The 19124-nt window shown below is 49.0% G+C and overlaps 1 protein-coding gene across 5 annotated transcripts in view; it reads left to right on the top strand.

The window, feature by feature from the left end:
* Positions 1 to 18981, top strand: part of LOC125980737 (neuronal PAS domain-containing protein 3) — a 102751-nt gene extending 83770 nt beyond the window's left edge. For all 5 annotated transcript variants that reach the window (XM_049740214.2, XM_049740215.1, XM_049740218.2 and 2 more), the window contains 6 exons: positions 6104 to 6222; positions 6309 to 6502; positions 10636 to 10742; positions 14406 to 14553; positions 14892 to 15007; positions 15100 to 18981. In XM_049740214.2, the coding sequence (XP_049596171.1) occupies positions 6104 to 6222; positions 6309 to 6502; positions 10636 to 10742; positions 14406 to 14553; positions 14892 to 15007; positions 15100 to 16475 (2060 nt within the window). In that variant the 3' untranslated portion in view covers positions 16476 to 18981. The remainder of the gene's footprint in view (positions 1 to 6103; positions 6223 to 6308; positions 6503 to 10635; positions 10743 to 14405; positions 14554 to 14891; positions 15008 to 15099) is intronic.
* Positions 18982 to 19124: the final 143 nt, after the last annotated feature.

Below are 19124 nucleotides of genomic sequence, written 5' to 3'. Positions count from 1 at the left end.
TCAAAGGATGCGTGGACATCGGCAAAAACGGTGATGTCTACAAACATTACATAAACATTACATCGTGTTTTACAAATAACCCCAGTGTATTATTATTATTATTATTATTATTTATTATTATTATGCCGACAAAATAGTAACATGACTTACCTTTAACCATCTCGAAACAACTTTCGACGCACTCCGACTCCGCTGATCAGAGCTCATGCGCTGGCTTGTCTTCTCAAAATGATCGCTGGTCATCCGTCCCAAACTAACTTCAAATTCGGCGGAGAAAAGACCACGCCTATGGGGTCACGTGCCGCGAGAACACTATGCTACCGCTAATGATTTGTGATGTCGTTTTAATGACTTGACCTCAGCTCAAACTATTGTATGTTAAACTTTCTCTTTCAGATGCCTTTTTCAACAAAGTTACACGCAGACAACTCGGAGCCAATAATGTTGACTCTCCTGACTCAACTAGCGGAGGCTCCACAAGCTATTGTATGTCAAATTAGGTGCAGCAACACCTTGACTATCTCCTTTTTTTCATCCCCCTTGACCCCTAGACACACTGGTTGATAGCAAATCTAGCTCAGGTGTATCACATGTATAATGCAGGCCCTATACATGCCCATACATGTCCCCATCCAAAAATGGCGACAGCCAAAGATGGCGCCGTCTCGACTGGCGCTATCTTGGCGAACGGTACCATTTTGGGTCCATTTGGAATTAAATAGGGTGCTGAGTGACGTCATCGCTATAAATTAAATGTGTAATATCTACGAAACCGTACCAGCACAAACAAAAACTTTTGCGGCACAAACCAGCACAAACGAAGCACAAACGAATGGTACCATTTTGGTTCCATTTGGAAGTAAAAGGGGGGCTGAGTGACGTCATCGCTATAAATTAAATGTGTAATATCTACGAAACCGTAGCAGCACAAACAAAGGTTTTTGCAGCACAAACCAGCACAAGTGAAGCACAGACGAACAGTACCATTTTGGGTTAATTTTGAGCAGATGGGGTCTGGGTGAACTCTGGATGACCTATAAAATAATCTTTCATAACTAAAAAAGCATTGCAGCACAAACGAAAATTTTTACGGCACAAACCACCACAAAAGAAGCACAAACGAAACAGACTATTTTCCTTAAATTTTGCGTGGGGTGGGGGGCCAGCTTCACGCAGGTGCATCTTTACCTCTTCCATCAGTGCCAAGATGTTTTTCTGCTGCATCCTCAGAGCAGAAACTTCTTCCGAAAGGAAGTCAAGTGACTTTTTTATGTCCTCGACCTCCTCCGTGGACATGGTCAGTTTTTTTTTTCGGCCCCATATTGCTCACGTTGGTCCCAGCTATCTCTGACAGCTCAATCCGCTGTTCCCCGGTAAATCAGCTGTTAGCTGTCTGCTAACAAACTCGCCGGTTCACAATCTGCTTAGATTGGTTTAGTTTTCTTGTATTTCCTTCCCCTCCGCGAGTCGTCACCTTATCGTGGTGGAGGGGTTTGCGTGCCCCTATGATCCTAGGAGCCATGTTGTCGGGGGCTTCATGCCCCTGGTAGGGTCACCCATGGCAAACGGGTCCTAGGTGAGGGGCCAGACAAAGCACGGCTCACAAGCCCCTTATGATGAGTAATATAAATGGACTTAGTTTTCCCTCGCCCGGACGCGGGTCACCGGGGCCTCCCTCTGGAGCCAGGCCTGGAGGCGGGGCTCGAAGGCGAGCGTCTGGTGGCCGGGCCTTCGCCCATGGGGCCCGGCCGGGCATAGCCCGAATTGGAAACGTGGGTCCCCCTTCCCATGGGCTCACCACCTGTGGGAGGGGCCGAAGGGGTCGGGTGCAATGTGAGCTGGGCGGCAGCCAAAGGCGGGGACCTTGGCGGTCTGATCCCCGGCTGCAGAAGCTGGCTCTTGGGACATGGAATGTCACCTCTCTGGCTGGAAAGGAGCCCGAGCTGGTGTGCGAGGCAGAAAGATTCCGACTAGATATAGTCGGACTAGCCTCCACACACAGTTTGGGTTCCGGTACAAGCCCTCTCGAGAGGGGCTGGACTCTCTTCCACTCTGGAGTTGCCCACGGTGAGAGGCGTCGAGCAGGTGTGGGTATACTTATTGCCCCCCGGCTGGGCGCCTGCAGATTGGGGTTCACCCCGGTGAACGAGAGGGTAGCCTCCCTCCGCCTTCGGGTGGGGGGACGGGTCCTGACTGTTGTTTGTGTCTATGCACCAAACAGCAGCTCAGAGTACCCACCCTTCTTGGGGTCCCTGGAGGAAGTGCTGGAGAGCGCTCCTTCTGGGGACTCTATCGTTCTACTGGGTGACTTCAATGCTCACGTGGGCAATGACAGTGAGACCTGGAAGGGCGTGATTGGGAGGAACGGCCCCCCTGATCTGAACCCGAGCGGTGTTCTATTGTTGGACTTCTGTGCTCGACACGGATTTTCAATAATGAACACCATGTTCAAACATAAGGGTGTCCATGTGTGCACTTGGCACCAGGACACCCTAGGCCGCAGTTCGATGATCGACTTTGTAGTCGTGTCATCGGATTTGCGGCCGCATGTTTTGGACACTCGGGTGAAGAGAGGGGCGGAGCTGTCAACTGATCACCACCTGGTGGTGGGTTGGCTCCGATGGTGGGGGGAAATGCCGGTCCGACCTGGCAGACCCAAACGCTCTGTGAGGGTCTGCTGGGAACGTCTGGCAGAATCTCCTGTCAGGAAGAGCTTCAACTCCCACCTCCGGCAGAGCTTTTCCCACGTCCCGGGGGAGGCGGGGGACATTGAGTCCGAGTGGACCATGTTCCGCGCCTCCATTGTTGAGGCGGCCGACCGGAGCTGTGGCCGTAAGGTCGTTGGTGCCTGTCGTGGCGGCAACCCCCGAACCCGCTGGTGGACACCGGCGGTAAGGGATGCCGTCAAGCTGAAGAAGGAGTCCTATCGGGCCGTTTTGGCCTGCGGGACTCCGGAGGCAGCTGACAGGTACCGGATGGCCAAGCGGAACGCGGCTTCGGCGGTTGCTGAGGCAAAAACCCGGGCGTGGGAGGAGTTCGGTGAGGCCATGGAGAATGACTTTCGGACGGCTTCGAGGAAATTCTGGTCCACCATCCGGCGTCTCAGGAGGGGGAAGCAGTGCAACGTCAACACTGTTTACAGTGGGGATGGCGTGCTGCTGACCTCGACTCGGGACGTCGTGAGTCGGTGGGGAGAATACTTCGAAGACCTCCTCAATTCCACCTACACGCCTTCCATTGAGGAAGCAGGGCCTAGAGACTCTGAGGCGGATTCTCCAATCTCTGGGGTCGAAGTCACTGAGGTAGTTAAAAACTCCTTGGTGGCAAGGCCCCGGGGGTGGATGAGATCCGCCCAGAGTTCTTAAAGGCTCTGGATGTTGTGGGGCTGTCATGGCTGACACGCCTCTACAACGTTGCGTGGACATCGGGGACAGTGCCTCTGGATTGGCAGACTGGGGTGGTGGTTCCCCTCTTTAAGAAGGGGGACCGGAGGGTGTGTTCCAATTACAGGGGAATCACACTCCTCAGCCTCCCTGGTAAGGTCTATTCAGGGGTGCTGGAGAGGAGGGTCCGTCGGGAGGTCGAACCTCGGATTCAGGAGGAGCAGTGTGGCTTTCGTCCTGGCCGTGGAACAGTGGACCAGCTCTACACCCTCGGCAGGATCCTCGAGGGTGCATGGGAGTTTGCCCAACCAGTCCACATGTGTTTTGTGGACTTGGAGAAGGCGTTCGACCGTGTCCCTCGGGAGGTTCTGTGGAGGGTGCTTCGGGAGTACGGGGTGCCGAGCCAACTGATAAGGGCGGTTCGGTCCCTGTATCACCGATGCCAGAGTCTGGTCCGCATTTCCGGCAGTAAGTCGGATTCGTTCCCAGTGAGGGTTGGACTCCGCCAAGGCTGCCCTTTGTCACCGATTCTGTTCATAATTTTTATGGACAGAATTTCTAGGCGCAGCCGAGGCGTTGAGGGGGTCCGGTTTGGGGACCTCAGCATCGCGTCTCTGCTTTTTGCAGATGACGTGGTGCTGTTGGCTTCTTCAGGCCGTGATCTCCAGCTCTCGCTGGAACGGTTCGCAGCCGAGTGTGAAGCGGTCGGGATGAGGGTCAGCACCTCCAAATCCGAGTCCATGGTCCTCGATCGGAAAAGGGTGGAATGCCCTCTCCGGATCGGGGATGAGATCCTGCCCCAAGTGGAGGAGTTCAAGTATCTTGGAGTCTTGTTCACGAGTGAGGGGAGGATGGAGCGTGAGATCGACAGGCGGATCGGTGCAGCGTCGGCAGTAATGCGGACCCTGTACCGGTCCGTTGTGGTGAAGAGAGAGCTGAGCCAAAAGGCAAAGCTCTCAATTTACCGGTCGATTTACGCTCCTACCCTCACCTATGGTCACGAGCTATGGGTCGTGACCGAAAGAACGAGATCTCGGATACAAGCGGCCGAAATGAGTTTTCTCCGCAGGATGTCCGGGCTCTCCCTTAGAGATAGGGTGAGAAGCTCGGTCATCCGGGAGAGACTCGGAGTAGAGTCGCTACTCCTCCACGTTGAGAGGAGCCAGATGAGGTGGCTCGGGCATCTTATCAGGATGCCTCCTGGACGCCTCCCTGGGGAGGTGTTCCGGGCATGTCCCACCGGTAGGAGACCCCAGGGACGACCCAGGACGCGCTGGAGAGACTATGTCTCTCAGCTGGCCTGGGAACGCCTTGGGATCCCCCGGGATGAGCTGGATGAAGTGGCTGGGGAGAGGGAAGTCTGGGAGTCCCTCCTGAAGCTGTTGCCCCCGCGACCCGACCCCGGATAAGCGGAAGAAGATGGATGGATGGATGGATGTATTTCCTTTCATTCTTGAGATGCTTGGTTTTGTTAATTCCTCTCCATGTTATGAAGTGAATGGAGCTGGGCGACCAAATGTAGCTTGGACCAGGGTTTATTGAACAAACTCAAAAGACAGACTATAGATCCGGGGGTGTCAAACTAATTTTTTTCCGCGGGCCGCATTGTAGTCATAGCTTCTTTCGAGGGCCATTATGACTGTCAACCGAAATAAATGTATGAGCACCTCATGTTATATACAGTAAAAGCTATAATAACAAACTGAAAAATAACTCGTTCTCAAATCAGACGAGTAAAAACTGGTCAAATGTTAAAAAAAAAAGATATTAAAAGTAAAGACAATTTGCAATTCTAGTAATGACACAAATTTGATGCACAATAGAATATAAATGTGGTGGGCCATATCTGGCCCCCGGGCCTTGAGTTTGACACTGGTGCTATAGATGCTCGACTAGGGATGCGAATAAATGAACAGAAAGATGAAACAAGACGAGAACAGATAAGCAACTAGAGAAATAAGAAACAAGAAGACATGAGACGCAAACAATCCGACAGGGGTGTGAGGGGCAGACAAGACTTGAATACAAGACAGCTAACGAGAGGCAGGTGAGGGTGATCACACTGATCAGGGCACAGGAGGGGAGGGGCGAGCCCACAGACATGCGAACCGAAACTATGACAACATTAAAACAAGGAAACAAACTGTGACAGACCTTGACACTCCACGTTCGTTTCTTTCACTCTTGAAAACCTTGGCGGAGTTGGAAATGTTGGAACCAAGGTTTAATAATCACTGGCAAAAATACCACAACACAAATCCTCGCTGCAACGCAGTGAAACAAAGTTGCGAAATAAACTGCACAGGAATGGAACATCTGTGGCAACAAAGTAACAACAAAACTGCACAGGAATGGACCGTCTGTGGCAACAAAGTAACAACAAAAACTGCACAGGAATGGACCGTCTGTGGCAACAACGTAACAGCAAAAACTGGAAAAAGGATCACGACTTACTGCTGCGTGGTGATCGTTAGCTGCGTGGCGACCAAGCTCTGACATTTGACCACCTGTAGTTCTCCTGTAACATCTCTATTACATGCTCTCGCTACAGACTAGATGAGTACAAGTAAGCATTGGCATGAATTCGGTCCTGCTCGGCCCGGTCTGCGGCGTCCTCCCTCCACACGTGGGCTTGCCGTCATCCTCTCTTCAACAACATCGCAGAAGTCGCCGTGTGTTTGACAGAGGGTGTTTATTTTGAACCAACGTTGTGCTTTCAGCGGAGTCAAGCAGTCCCGGCAATCTGTCTCCGGACGACTGTCTGGAGCGTTCTTTCTTCATCCGAATGAAGTCGACGCTCACCAAGAGAGGCGTCCACATCAAGTCGTCAGGATACAAGGTGGCTCGTCTGGCCTGGCCTGGCTTGGCCTCATTCTTCAGGCTTCCCATTTGGCTGAAATGCCTGTGAATTTGTTTGTGCCTCAGGTGATCCACGTGACCGGTCGCCTGCGCATCCGCATGGCGCTGACGCACGGCCGCTCAACACCCAATCAGATCATGGGTATGGTGGTGGTAGCGCACGCCCTGCCGCCGCCCACCATCAATGAGGTGCGCATCGACTGTCAGATGTTTGTCACGCGCGTCAACATGGACCTCAAGATTGTCTACTGCGAAAACAGGTGAACTAACAAGATAAAGGCAAACGAATCAATGTGTCGCCATTGCGCTCATGCAAATTCTTCTCATGGAGACGCAAACAATTTAAAAGAAAATATTCAGTGTGGACAGTAGCGGTTTTTGGCATGGGCAACATGGGCGGCATTCATTTATGTCACAAGCCTCCTTCCCCCTAATCACTGTCTGGGGAATTGGCAATTTAGCTCCCCTTCAGCTGCAGGCTGGGTGGACGAGCCTGAGGCAAGTGCGTAGTTTCCGGGTTAACTAACAAGTCAGTGAGCGATTGGCTAAGGCAGCGTTATGGTAACCAATCAGAGCCTGTGCTTTTCACGTGTGCTGACCGACGCTCATCGGTAGTATACACAACACAGAAGAGGCAGAAATGGTGCCTCAGGACAGCTAAAAAGTTAGCATTTTCAAGGTGGCGATATCAACATGAATTTCAATTTCATTGAGGTTAAAGGCAAAAACGTGCATTTACCGTGTTATGTTTTTTTTTTAAACGAACACTTTCCCCTGTAACAAGTTATTTTTATTCAATAATACAATTAATAACGCAGTTACTTTTTTGAACAGGTAGTGAGTTCCCAACACTGTAAATTAAGGGCTAATAATAATTCATGATATAGCCTACCTTTTACGTTTGTTAGCATTCTGTTTAGGTTAATTTTCTGCCTTCCCATATGCTTGCTTTGCTTATAGGCCACAATTTATAATTCGGTTTTAACTCGACATGATCTAATTTTAAGATTATAAGATTGTGCTTTACAACAAGACCGTTACAAGTTCAGTTATTAGGCCTACTTATTTCGTTGGTCCGTAATTAGCTAACGGAATGTTCATATCTGAAGCTAGTTTCATCGACAAACAGTTGCCATTTGCTAGTGCAGCTATATTTCAAGACAACTGTTTTTTGTGTCATAATTGAAAGTGTGGAAAGCATAGAATTTGGGGCAGTTACTGTTGCGTGTTGTGAATGATGTCCGTTGTTGAGCAAGGAAAACAAAGATGTGGAGTAACAGTTGGTTCTTTATTGGCAAGATCTTGGGTTGTTTAATGGCGACCAGTACACGAGGCACGGCAGCAAATGAAACAACAGCCTCCCTCTCCAGGTCAGATGGTTTTATACTGTCCGGAAAAGGCGGGAAAGCGTGACCTGACCATTTGGTATCTATGAGTATGGGGGAGTCACCCGAGTGTGTGAGTGTGTGAGTGTGAGAGTGTGAGGGTGTGTGTGTGTGTGTGTGTGTGTGTGCGTGTGTGTGTGTGTGTGTGTGTGTGTGTGCGTGTGTGTGTGTGTGTGTGTGTGTGTGTGTGTGTGTGTGTGTGTGTGTGTGTGTGCGTGTGTGCGTGTGTGTGCGTGTGTTTGTGTGTATGTGCGCGTGCGTGCGTGCGTGCGTGCGTGCGTGCGTGCGTGCGTGCGTGCGTGCGTGCGTGCGTGCGTGCGTGCGTGCGTGCGTGCGTGCGTGCGTGCGGCCATGTGTATTGGCAGGTAACACAGTTCTGTGTGCTGTATCCGTGTTCTGATTGAGCAGTTATGTTTATATAAAATAATAAGATTTCTACACATATGAACATGAAAAAGTCTATGAGTTTGTCTAACTTAACAAAATATGTACTGTTGGATTTTGTCTACAAATTAGGGAGCACGCTATCTGCGCCCTCACGGCAAAAGCCATTGCCAATCACCTGTTATCCAATTTACTCACTGCGTGCTCATTTGATTTCTTCAGATTTAGGAAAATGTTAAGACACTGAAGCAGAAATTAGACTTACACAGGTTGGTTGAGTTCAATCACAATTCTTGTTAAGGAAGCTCTGTTTTCAGAAAAGTACAATACAGCGCTGGGCCTTTCGTGCGACCATACTAAAGAGCAGAAAGTCTCCATTCAGAAAAGGCAACGTTCAAGGTTTTTTGGTCAGCTTATATTCAGTTGCACATGCCGGTGTGGGCCGAGTTTGATGGGTGATGAGTCTTTGGGGTGGGGCAAGTTCGCAGTAGAGTTTGATTCCATGGGAGTGGGTGCTGGTTCGGTGAGAGCTGGTTCCGTGGGGTTGGGTGCTGATTATGGGCGATTCGATGTGTGTGGGGGCTGTTGTTTTCCTTTCCGTCTTTCCGCCTTGACGATCATCTTTGGCCGGGTTCTTGGCTGTCTCCCTCTGGCACTTGCTGGTTGTATTTCCAAGTGACCTTCCTGTAAACATTCTCCTCCATTCTTGCACATACACTGTCGCACCTCATCCATTCATCATTCTTTCAATTTTGTCATTTTGTACGGAATTATGTGAGCTTTTGGCTGTGACATCATCAATTTATTAATGTTCCCTGACTATGCAAAGTTTGTACTCACCACTTACCATGTTTTTGTTTGTTTGTTCTTTTGATACTCCATGTACTTGCTTACGTCGTCATATTCTTAGTTTAATCATGCTTTCAACCATATATTTTCTTTGTTAGGCAAAATATTTCCCTCTGTCCAGAACGTTCAGTAGTAATCGAAAACTGGCGTCTAGCATTAGTCAAAACATAAGATACAATCAAGTACTGAACATTTTTAGACGACTTTGGCAGTGTCCGTGATTTAGAAAATCATCAGGCATGCAGTTCTTTAAGGGTCATTAAGCTATTCAGGCAATATATCAAAAAACATTTGTTATTTCAAAGTGCTCAGATATACATATCAGATCATTATAAAATACTTTGTCATTACCCCCTATCAATAAATGTCTAGTTATGTCTTCTTTATTGATTTGGTGTGTAGGTATAATTATATGCTTATGTACTTTATTCAATGAGGTTTGAGCATATCTGTTTTTGTAGCTAGGCAGGACTTTTTGTATTTCAACCCCATTCCTTCAGTACACGTTGCTGTTTCACCCACTTCATTACCGAGGAGCTAATCATTCCTCCTTCCTTGAAAAACTTGTCATTGTCTGTCATTCATGACATTTATTACGTTAATATTTATAATTATTATTATTTATTAAGTTATTCCTTTCATTATTATGATATTTAAATTAATAATATTTAGCATGTAACGGCATCCCGCGGCCCCCGTGGGGACTGAGCGGTACAGAAAATGGATGGATGAATGTATGGATGTAAAGGCATGTTTATTTAGATTTATAATTCATGAAGGGATGTTTTGTATAAGAGTTATTCTGGTATATCAAGTTCAATCGCAATTACATTTACAAAGGCTCTTTTAAAATATTTTGGCGCGTATACTGTTATAATAAAAAAACAAAAACCACGTTCGGATGTAGCCTCGCTCAGGGAGTAATTCAGTGAAGAACAGCCACTGGGTGTGGAACTCTTCGAGATGAACTCTGCCAATGCTAATCGTGCTAAAGTAGTCAAGACTCATGTGTTTGTGCATTTCCTCTTCCAAGTCATCACATGGCCCTTGTCCAGCCGTTAGCGTGCTAATGCTAACAGCTTAGCGGCATTGCTTGCATGACAAACCGCTTGAAACTTTTTTCCCGCATTTGCCTCTTCCACTATTGCATGTGATTGAATTTCGTTCCGCCGCCTTCTTTCAAGATTCCCAACGTGAGGCCGCGTCCGTCCGTCTGTCCATCCAGTGGCCGATCGCACATTTTTATTCATGAGCAAACGGCGCGCCATAAGCCGCGGGCGGCAGAGTCTCTGATGGATCTATCTTGCTCGCCACCGTCCAGATAAAAGAGATACCATCTCGCTCACGATTTAACCGGCCGACCATCGATATTCTATCAGGCTCGACAACGCGCAAAGAGAGAAAAAAGCGGCTTGTTTTCTTGTTACCAAAAAAGGAAAAGGGGGGAAAAACAGCCAAGGCTCAAATGGATTCTTTTTGTGGCTGCTGCAAGCGACACAATGACGAGTGCCGGCCGCTTCCATTACAGGAAGCGCAAAAGCGGTTTCGGGGGGACGAGGTGTGCTCTTATCTGAATTCATTCGAAAGTTTGGAATGTGGGGTCTTAACTTGGACTGCCCTGAGAATCCGGCCACTCGGAAGGAGTTGAACACTTGGGAGTTGATCTGAAGACATTCAATTCTTCTATTTTGATTTGTAGGCGCGCGTATGTGCACACACACGCACACACACACACACACAAAGCGTTGTGTATAACTTCACGTTTACATTGTCAGGATCAGCGACTACATGGACGTGTCCGCCACCGACATTGTGGGCAAACGCTGCTACCAGCTGATCCACGCCGAGGACGTGGACGCCATCAGGCAAAGTCACCTCGACCGTGAGTAGCGCCCAAGTAGGACTTGCCCGGAAACAGGAACAATTCAAGCCACGCCAGGTTAGTTGCGATGCGGCTTTGATGGCAAGTCAACAGACTTTGAGCCTGATGTTGAACGGGGGCGCCAGGAGGTAAAAAATACAATAACCTGTTCATAAAGCAAATTTGAAGCTTCGTTTCAAGCTTCACTACTGAAAAGCATCATAGTCAAAATCCTCCTCCTGACCCTCATCATCGCCTTCCTCATCTTCCTCACCCTTCATCCTCTTCCTCATGCCCATCAAGCTCTTCTTCCTAACTTTCCTTCTTCACCTTAACATCATCACCCCCCTCATCCTCGGCCTTCCAATCTTCACCTCCCCCTTCCTCGTCCTACCTTGCTCCCCTCATCCTTGCCCACATTCCACACCTTCCTCATCCTCATCCTCAGCAAGATCCAAACACGATTTCCAATCTATCATTCATGTTTTAAGCCTCCGTGGCTGACGAGATGCGATTTGCAAAGATGATGAGGGACGCCACTGGTAAAGACGGTCGAAAAGGAGACGATTGGACACTATGGCACAAAAACGAAGAGAAAGAGCGAGCGGGAGTGTTTGACATAGAGCTCAGCGTTAAAGCCTGCAGGCAGTTTAGCTCAGATCGTCGCTGTGGACACCCACCACCTTTGATCAAGGCACACACACATCAAAGGCCTGTCACACACACACACGCATACACACCTGCGCACGTAGGTAAAACGCAGCATAAAGTGACTTTAATGTCCAAGAGCAAAGTTTGTCTTTTTCTTGTACTTGACTGGCAGACTCAGTGCACACACAGCTAAGCTAAGCTACAAGCGACGTGCGCCCCACAAGCAACCAACCCCAAAACCATCTACGTTTGTCTTATTTCCCGCTCTTGCTTCTCTCTGATTAGCTGACCTGATGGCTTTGTTCGCTGCTATCACATTTGTGGCTCACGGCAACTGCCTCCACGGCAACTGCCTCCACGGCAACTGCCTCCACGACAATTGCCTCCACAACAGCTCCCCCCACGGCAACTCTCGCCCCGGTGGTCGTCCAAAAGGTTCTTTGTCAAGGGCGACCCTAGGGCGATAGTTGGGGGAGGGGGGGAGACCTGCAACCACCCAAAAAAAACAAACTTTTTTTTTTTAATTATTATTTTATTAATAGTTGTTCTAACTCATATAAATGCACATTTTGATATAATTGATAAAAGGCACCCTACATATTGCAGGCTTTAACAATTCTATGTTTGGGGCATCACAACAAACACCCTCCAGCTGACTGTCTTTGGGTTTAGCCCAGCAGAAGATCGAGCGCAGGGGTCACCAACCTTTCTTAAACCGAGAGCTAATTCCTGGGTACTGATTAAGGCAAAGGGCTACCAGTTTGACACACACTTCTGAAATAGATTTTAACAAGAATAGCAAAAATACAGTCAAACCTTGGTTTTGGACCACAATCCGTTCCAGAAGGCGGTTCGGTCGAATTCCGAATCTATTTTTCCCATTACAAATACAGTGGAGATTCGGTTTTCGACCACAATCCGTTCCAGAAGGCTGGTCGAGAAGTGAACAGTTCGAATTCCGAATCATGTTTTCCTATTACAAATAATGGAATGAGAATTAATCCATTCCAAGCAAAAAAATATATATATTTTTAAGCATTTGTTCATTGGAGCATTTTTGTCCGATCGCGCAACTGCAGCGCACCGCCGAACGCGCAACCGTAGCGCGTCGCCGACCGCGCAACTGCACCGCGATGGTCGCATTATTGTGGCAGAGCCGTCGCTGAAATTTAGAAAATATTTTTAAAGTCCGAATGTACTTTCCAAATTTTAAGTGGACCTCAGTGCGCAGGGAGCTTAATTTTGTCCGATCGCGCACCTGCAGCGCACCGCCGAACGCGCAACCGTAGCGCGCCGCCGACCGTGCAACTGCACCGCGCTGGTCACATTATTGTGACAGAGCGGTCGCTAAATTTTAGAAAATATTTGTAAAGTCCTAATGGACTTTCCAAAATTTAGGTGGACCTCAGTGCGCAGGGAGCTTAATTTGGTCCGATCGCGCAACCACAGCGCGCCGGGAGCTCACTGTCGCATTGCTTTAGGAGCGTCTTTGTGTTTTAGGATGGCTTTACTGCCCCCACTTGCTTCCTTTGGAGGCATGATTAGAGTTGATGCAATCCTCAGAGTAACAAAAATGTAATAACGAACGAAGTCAGTTGGCATGCGGGTCCTCTCGGCTCATCTCGCGAGGTTCGACAACCAAATTTCGTCCGACATCCGACTTTTGTTCGAATACCGATTTGTTCGAGAACCGGGACGTTCGAAAACCGAGGCTTCACTGTAATGGAAAAAAAAATAATCCATTTCAAGACAAAAAACCCCGCCTTTTTTAAGCATTTTTTTTCATTTGCGCATGTTTGTCCAATCGCGCAACTGCAGCGCCCGCCGAACGCGCAACCGTAGCGCGTCGCCCACCATTGTGACAGAGCCGTCGCTAAAATTTAGAAAATATTTTTAAAGTCCTGATTTACTTTAAAAATGTTAAGTGGACCTTAGTCCGCAGGGAGCTTAATTTGGTCCTATCGCGCAACCCCAGCGCACCGCCGAACGCACAACAGTAGCGCGTCGCTGACCGCGCAACTGCACCGTGCCTGTCGCATTATTGTGACAGAGCCGTCGCTAAAATTTAGAAAACATTTTTAAAGTCGTGTTGTACTTTCCAAAATTTAAGTGGACCTCTGTGCGCAGGGAGCTTAATTTGGTCCGATCGCGCATCCGCAGCGCGTCGGGCGCTCACTGTTGCATTGCTTTGAGAGCGTCTTTGTGTTTTAGGATGGCTTTAATGCTCCCACTTGATTTCTTTGGAGGCATGATTAGGGGTTACTACAATCCTCAAAGTAACGAAAATACAATAAAAACGGAGTCAGTCGGCATCCGGGCTGCCCGGTCGGGTTTTCTCGGGTCCTCCCGGCTCATCTCGCGAGGTTCGACCTCCGAATTTTGTTGGACAACCAAAGCAAAAAAATCTCGAATTCTTTGTTCGAATTCCGATTATTTCAACAACCGGGACGTTCGAAAACCGAGGTTTGACTGTAAAATAAATAGATGCAGCTCACTGACAAGTGCCGCTATTTGAGCTAATTTTAGAACAGTACTTTGGGCGACTCATGCTGTCCTCACGGGCGACCTGGTGCCCGCGGGCACCGTGTTGGTGACCCCTGATCTATCACGTTCGAGCACCGTGCTAGATGCACGCAGCTGAGTCCGCGAGTTTGCGTGGTGTATACGCCGCACACCACGACCACGGCAAGGGGGCTCCAGGGAAAATCTTGCCTATGGTACCAAATTGCTCAGGGCCGCCACTGTTCTTTATCAATGGTTAGCCGTTAGCATTGGTGCCAGATCGTTCCGCCCGCAAGAAGGCTTCCCGTCCTGCCCCGGCTCCCAAATTTTCCTCACCTGAATTGCGAGTGGAGGTCGTTTGACCGTGCTCTCATTCACACACTCGCAGCACCACCTAGTGGACTAAAACGCTCACCGCGCCTGAGATGACGCAAGTCAGCCATTCGGCTGCGTGGTTGCCACGTACAAAAGCTACATTTGGAAGGTGACCGAGCGAGAATCGGTTTGTGACGTGCCCTCGTGTGTGCGCAGTTATGAACAAAGGCCAGTGCGTGACCAAGTACTACCGCTGGATCCAGAGGAGCGCCGGCTACGTTTGGATCCAGTCCAGCGCCACCATCGCCGTCAACGTCAAGAACGCCGGCGACAAGAACGTCATCTGGGTGAACTATGTGCTCAGGTTTGATGTCCCGCAGGCTGCAGTCATTTTTCCTTCTTTCAATCATACGATCACGCATTATTATTTATCATCAAAATTAAGGCATTCATTAAAACAGTTTCAAAAGTTAAGATTTTATTTTGATTGTATTTTTGGACACATTTTAACTAGACATTCATACACATCATTTTATTAGGAACAGCGGTTTGAGAAAAATATTAAGACAGAAAGGAAATATATATCATATTGTTTTAAATATTTGCTGACTCATTTCTTTAGTTTTGTCTTAATACTTTTTGTTTCTTAAGATTGCCATTTTTTTTCTAATTTGTCATGTGATTCCACGTTTGCATACGCAGTAATCACGAATACAAGAACACGCCCATTGACTTTGGCCAGATGCCAAACCTTCCAGAAAAGGTTTCGGATTCCTTGGAATCCTCTGACTCGGACTGCGAGTCTAAAGAAAACTCTGGTGAGTTTGGCCCATCCCAAACTTAAGGGGAGAACAGCGCATCTTGTTTTTTTTGTTGCGTTCATCTGTGGAATATTTGTTTGTCTCGCCAGACAACAAGAAGGCAGCATGCAAGCCAGGCCAATCTGAGCATGGCACGGACGTGGAGGCCAATTTGCAGTGCCGCGGCCGATTGCAGAGCTCGTCCGAGCAGGAAGCCAAGCGGCGAAAGGAGCCCGAGACATCTAGTGACGACGCCGACAGTCCGGACAGCGATGACAGCCCAGACAGCGACACCGCCGAGCCCGCTGACGCTGTCAGCGGGGCAGCAGCAGACAGGATGGACGGCGTCCTGGACGGCCTTCAGATCAAAGTGGAGCATTACAGCGAGGCCGACGAGCATTTTTATCCCTCGCAGTCGTCCTCGTCGGAGGAGGAAGAGGAGAGGGACGGTGATGAGCCGGCCAGCAGCGGCCCGGAAAAGCTCCAAAGCCGTAAGCGGCGGAAATTGCATAAATGGGACCGGACGCGAGGCAGAAAGTTGCGCCTGTCATCGACGCTGGCCAGCCCAGTCCCGCTGATGGATGCCACCGCGGCGCCAGACTCCTTGCAACTTCTCGGGTCCCCGGGCGGCAGCACGTCGGCGGTCCTGAAGATCAAGACGGAAATGTCGGAGCCCATCAACTTTGACAACGACAGCAGTATCTGGAACTTTCCGCCCAACAGGGAGATTTCCCGCAACGAATCGCCGTACAGCATGACGGCCAAGCCGGCCACCCCAGGACCCCTCAAGCAGGGCGGCTCCCTCCAGGTCCCCATTCCTGACGCCGCGCTGACGCCGCCCGCCACCGAGGGCGGGGCTGGGGCCAGGAAGCCCCCTTATAATGGAAGCTCCACCCCGGCCAGTTTAGTGCTGCCCTCCAGCGGCTCCTCGGCAGATCCCCTATCGCCGCCCCTCTCGGCGTCGCCGCGCGACAAGCGGCAAGACTCACCCGCCACAACTTTGGCCACGTCCTCATCTTCGTCATCTTCGCTGTTGTGCTCAGGTGACCTGGAAGTGCTGCAGCGCTTGCAGGCGGGGAACATGGTCCTGCCGCTTGTCCACCGCGTCACGGTGGCGCCCAGTGGCAGCACGCCGCCCCGTGTGTACACCACCGGGACCATCCGCTATGCGCCCGCTGACGTCGCGCTCGCAATGGCGCCGGGGAGCCTGCTGCCCAACGCCTCTGTGAACTTTGTGGACGCCCCGGGTTTCAGCCTGGACCCCAAGACCCCCATGGAGATGCTGTACCACCACGTGCACCGTCTCAACATGTCAGCCGCTGCCGCCACAGGGCCCTTTGCAGGCTCTCCAGGGGCTACCGCAGGGACAGCGCAGGTGCCCGCAGCCGCCGCTGCCAACGTGTTCACCACAGCTGATGGAATTTTCTCCACGCTGCCGTTTCCCATCTACACGAACGGCATCCAAGCCCAGAGAAAGGACAACTAGCCGGGACTGGCCCAAACCGGCCCAGACCGGAGACCGGGTTACTGTGCTTCCGACTCTACTGTGTTGTGGAAGGAAGGAAGGAAGGAAGGAAGGAAGGAAGGAAGGAAGGAAGGAAGGAAGGACAGGCAAGAAAAGAAGTAGTGAGGATAGCAAATAGAAGGGAAAGATGGAAGGATGAACTGAATGCCAGAGCTTGTGTAGCACTTTTTAAAATCCTCACTTGCCACCATTTTGCTCCCTCGCTGATCTAGCTGAAGGTTGTTGACATCATTACTTCCTGTTGTCGCTGGCAAGGCTAGAAAACAATACAAAAGTGACATGCACAGAAAAAAAAGTGACTTGAGAATGTGGAACTAATTCCTGTTGCATCACCCAGTCCCGTCTATCTTGGAGTTTCGAGGACGACACACTGGTGGCGCTACGTTATCGTCTCAGTGATACTGAGGCTATGCAGCTAGCGTTGATTTTGATTGGTTAGCAATTGTTGATGCTGACCAATTAGCATTACTGCTATAATTGGCTACATTTGGCTGATTAATAAGTATTGAAGTGAGTTACTGACTAGCTTTAAGGCTAATTGGCTATTAGAATTGATGCTACTCAGTGAACCGCAAAGTTAACCAGTTAGCATCGGTGCTAATCGTTTAGCATCACTAGTGTAATTGGCTTGATGTTAATCAGTTAGCATGGATGCTAATCAGCTACATTGCAGCTGTAATTGACTAATTTATGCTAATTAGCTTGTACTGAAGCTTAACAGATAAAGGTGATGCTGGTGAGAGAGTTTATCATTTAGCATGGATGGTAATTGGTCAGCAATGACACTAATTAGCTGATATTGGGACTAATCGGCTAGCATTGATTCTAACGAGTTAGAATGGCTAACTTAAAAATGAATGTCTGACTGACCGCTTGCTGTTTGATATGATACGTTTGTTTTCCGCACTTCTTTTTCCGCCAACTTTGGAAAACCAACCATATGTCCAGTGGGCGTTGTCCCCCCAAAAAATGGGAAAAAAAATCTAACGAGCACTGTGAATCTACGTCATTTGTATTTTTTGCTAAGATGAAAAAGATGAGCCCGCAAACATGTGCTCAGCGCGCAAGTGTTTCTTTTTTTGTGTGTGTGTGTGTTCCCCTCCGTCGCCGCGTTTTTGGTGTCGCCACTTCCTGTTCCTGTGTGTTGCTCTGTGCCGTGTGTGCGCTGTTACCGCCGCAGCTGTCGTCGTCGTGTCTTCTCTGTGCTCTGGTGTGAACCCCAAAACAACCCAGGGAGGTTGCTGTGCTGCAGGAAACTACAAAAAAAAAAGAAAACATTTGTACTTTCTTTTTTAATTTTTGGCCATCTTCTTCTCTGCTTTGCTTTCGTGCCGTCGTCTTGTTGACAAAACCGGGTGGATGCATGGTGCGGGCGGGCGACGCAAAGCATTCTGGGACTCCTCGGCTCCTTTGACACAGTCCTTTTGACCCGGTCGTTGCGGCTTCACGTATTCAGATATTCCGACAACGATTGTCTCCAAGACTGCATGCCGATTTCAAAGAGCAGTTCCGTTTTGGAGCATTTTGAGCACTGAAGGCAGAGAAAAAGGAGAGTTTTTGTTTAAGCGCTGGAAATATTGTCGAGGAACAACGTGACTACTTGTGGGGGAAAAATGCTTGGGCGCATGTAGAAGGCTCAAAGTGGAGAAACGGTGTCTTGAGGAAAGCAGCCGGCGCTCTCCAAGAACGTTACGCGACAAAGCAAACAAGACTGAAGAGTACGAGGCCGCCGCGTCCTGAAAGTTTGACATGTCAAAAACACAAACGAGGGAAAGCGAGCTTTGCACTCGGGCGTCAAAGGATGCTCAGCATCGCGTGACGGCAGGTGTGAAAGCGACGGCTCCGGTTTCACAGAATGCTTTGCGGCTCAGTGCGCGCATTGCGCACGTAACGTAGGCGTGCACACGCACTTGTGGCAAAAAAAAAAAAAAAAACTCCACCAAAATCCAGCAAAGCACTTTTTCTTAGCGTTCCCTTCCTCGGTTGCGCGTGAAAACGGCGGCTGCCTTCCCCGTCATTTAAGTGTGAACAAAATCTATGTCTGTGTTTTGGAAATTATTCTTTTTTCACGAGAAGACGGTGCTGAGGCTCTTCTCTTACTATCAATGTTAAGGGTGTTATTCAACAATTTAAAAAAATTGATGAGAAGAGTGAGGAAAAAGACTAAATAAACCACGGTACATTTGTTTAATGTTTTTGGTTTTTTTGCCTCACAGAAGAGGAGGAGCATGAACAGGATGCTAACGCAGATGCTAACTTGGAGTGCCTGCCTTGTTTTTTCTCTTTTTGGGGGTTCTCTGTGTTGTGTGTATTTTTATTTTTTATCGTTTGACCATCGAAAATGCTGCAAACTGAGCGTGTGCAAACTTCATTTTTATAACGGTTCTTCTTTTCTATGTCTACTAAGTTGGCGTCACTACGACATCTGGCAGGAGACATTTTCACAATAAAAAGCTTTTCTCTTCAACTTGCCTGTTGCTTCTTTTGGGAAGCCACAAACACGACCCAAACGACTTTGAGAGAATGAATACTCCCACTCACTCCTCTCTGGGCAATTTGCTCAAGTTACCTTGAATCACATGATCTTTTTTTACTTCTCATGAATGAAAA

This window comes from Syngnathus scovelli, chromosome 14, assembly GCF_024217435.2.
Source record: "Syngnathus scovelli strain Florida chromosome 14, RoL_Ssco_1.2, whole genome shotgun sequence".
In the NCBI taxonomy this organism is placed as follows: domain Eukaryota; kingdom Metazoa; phylum Chordata; class Actinopteri; order Syngnathiformes; family Syngnathidae; genus Syngnathus; species Syngnathus scovelli.
The sequence above is the reverse complement of the archived record's forward strand: the minus strand, read 5'-3'. Positions and strand labels throughout refer to the sequence as shown.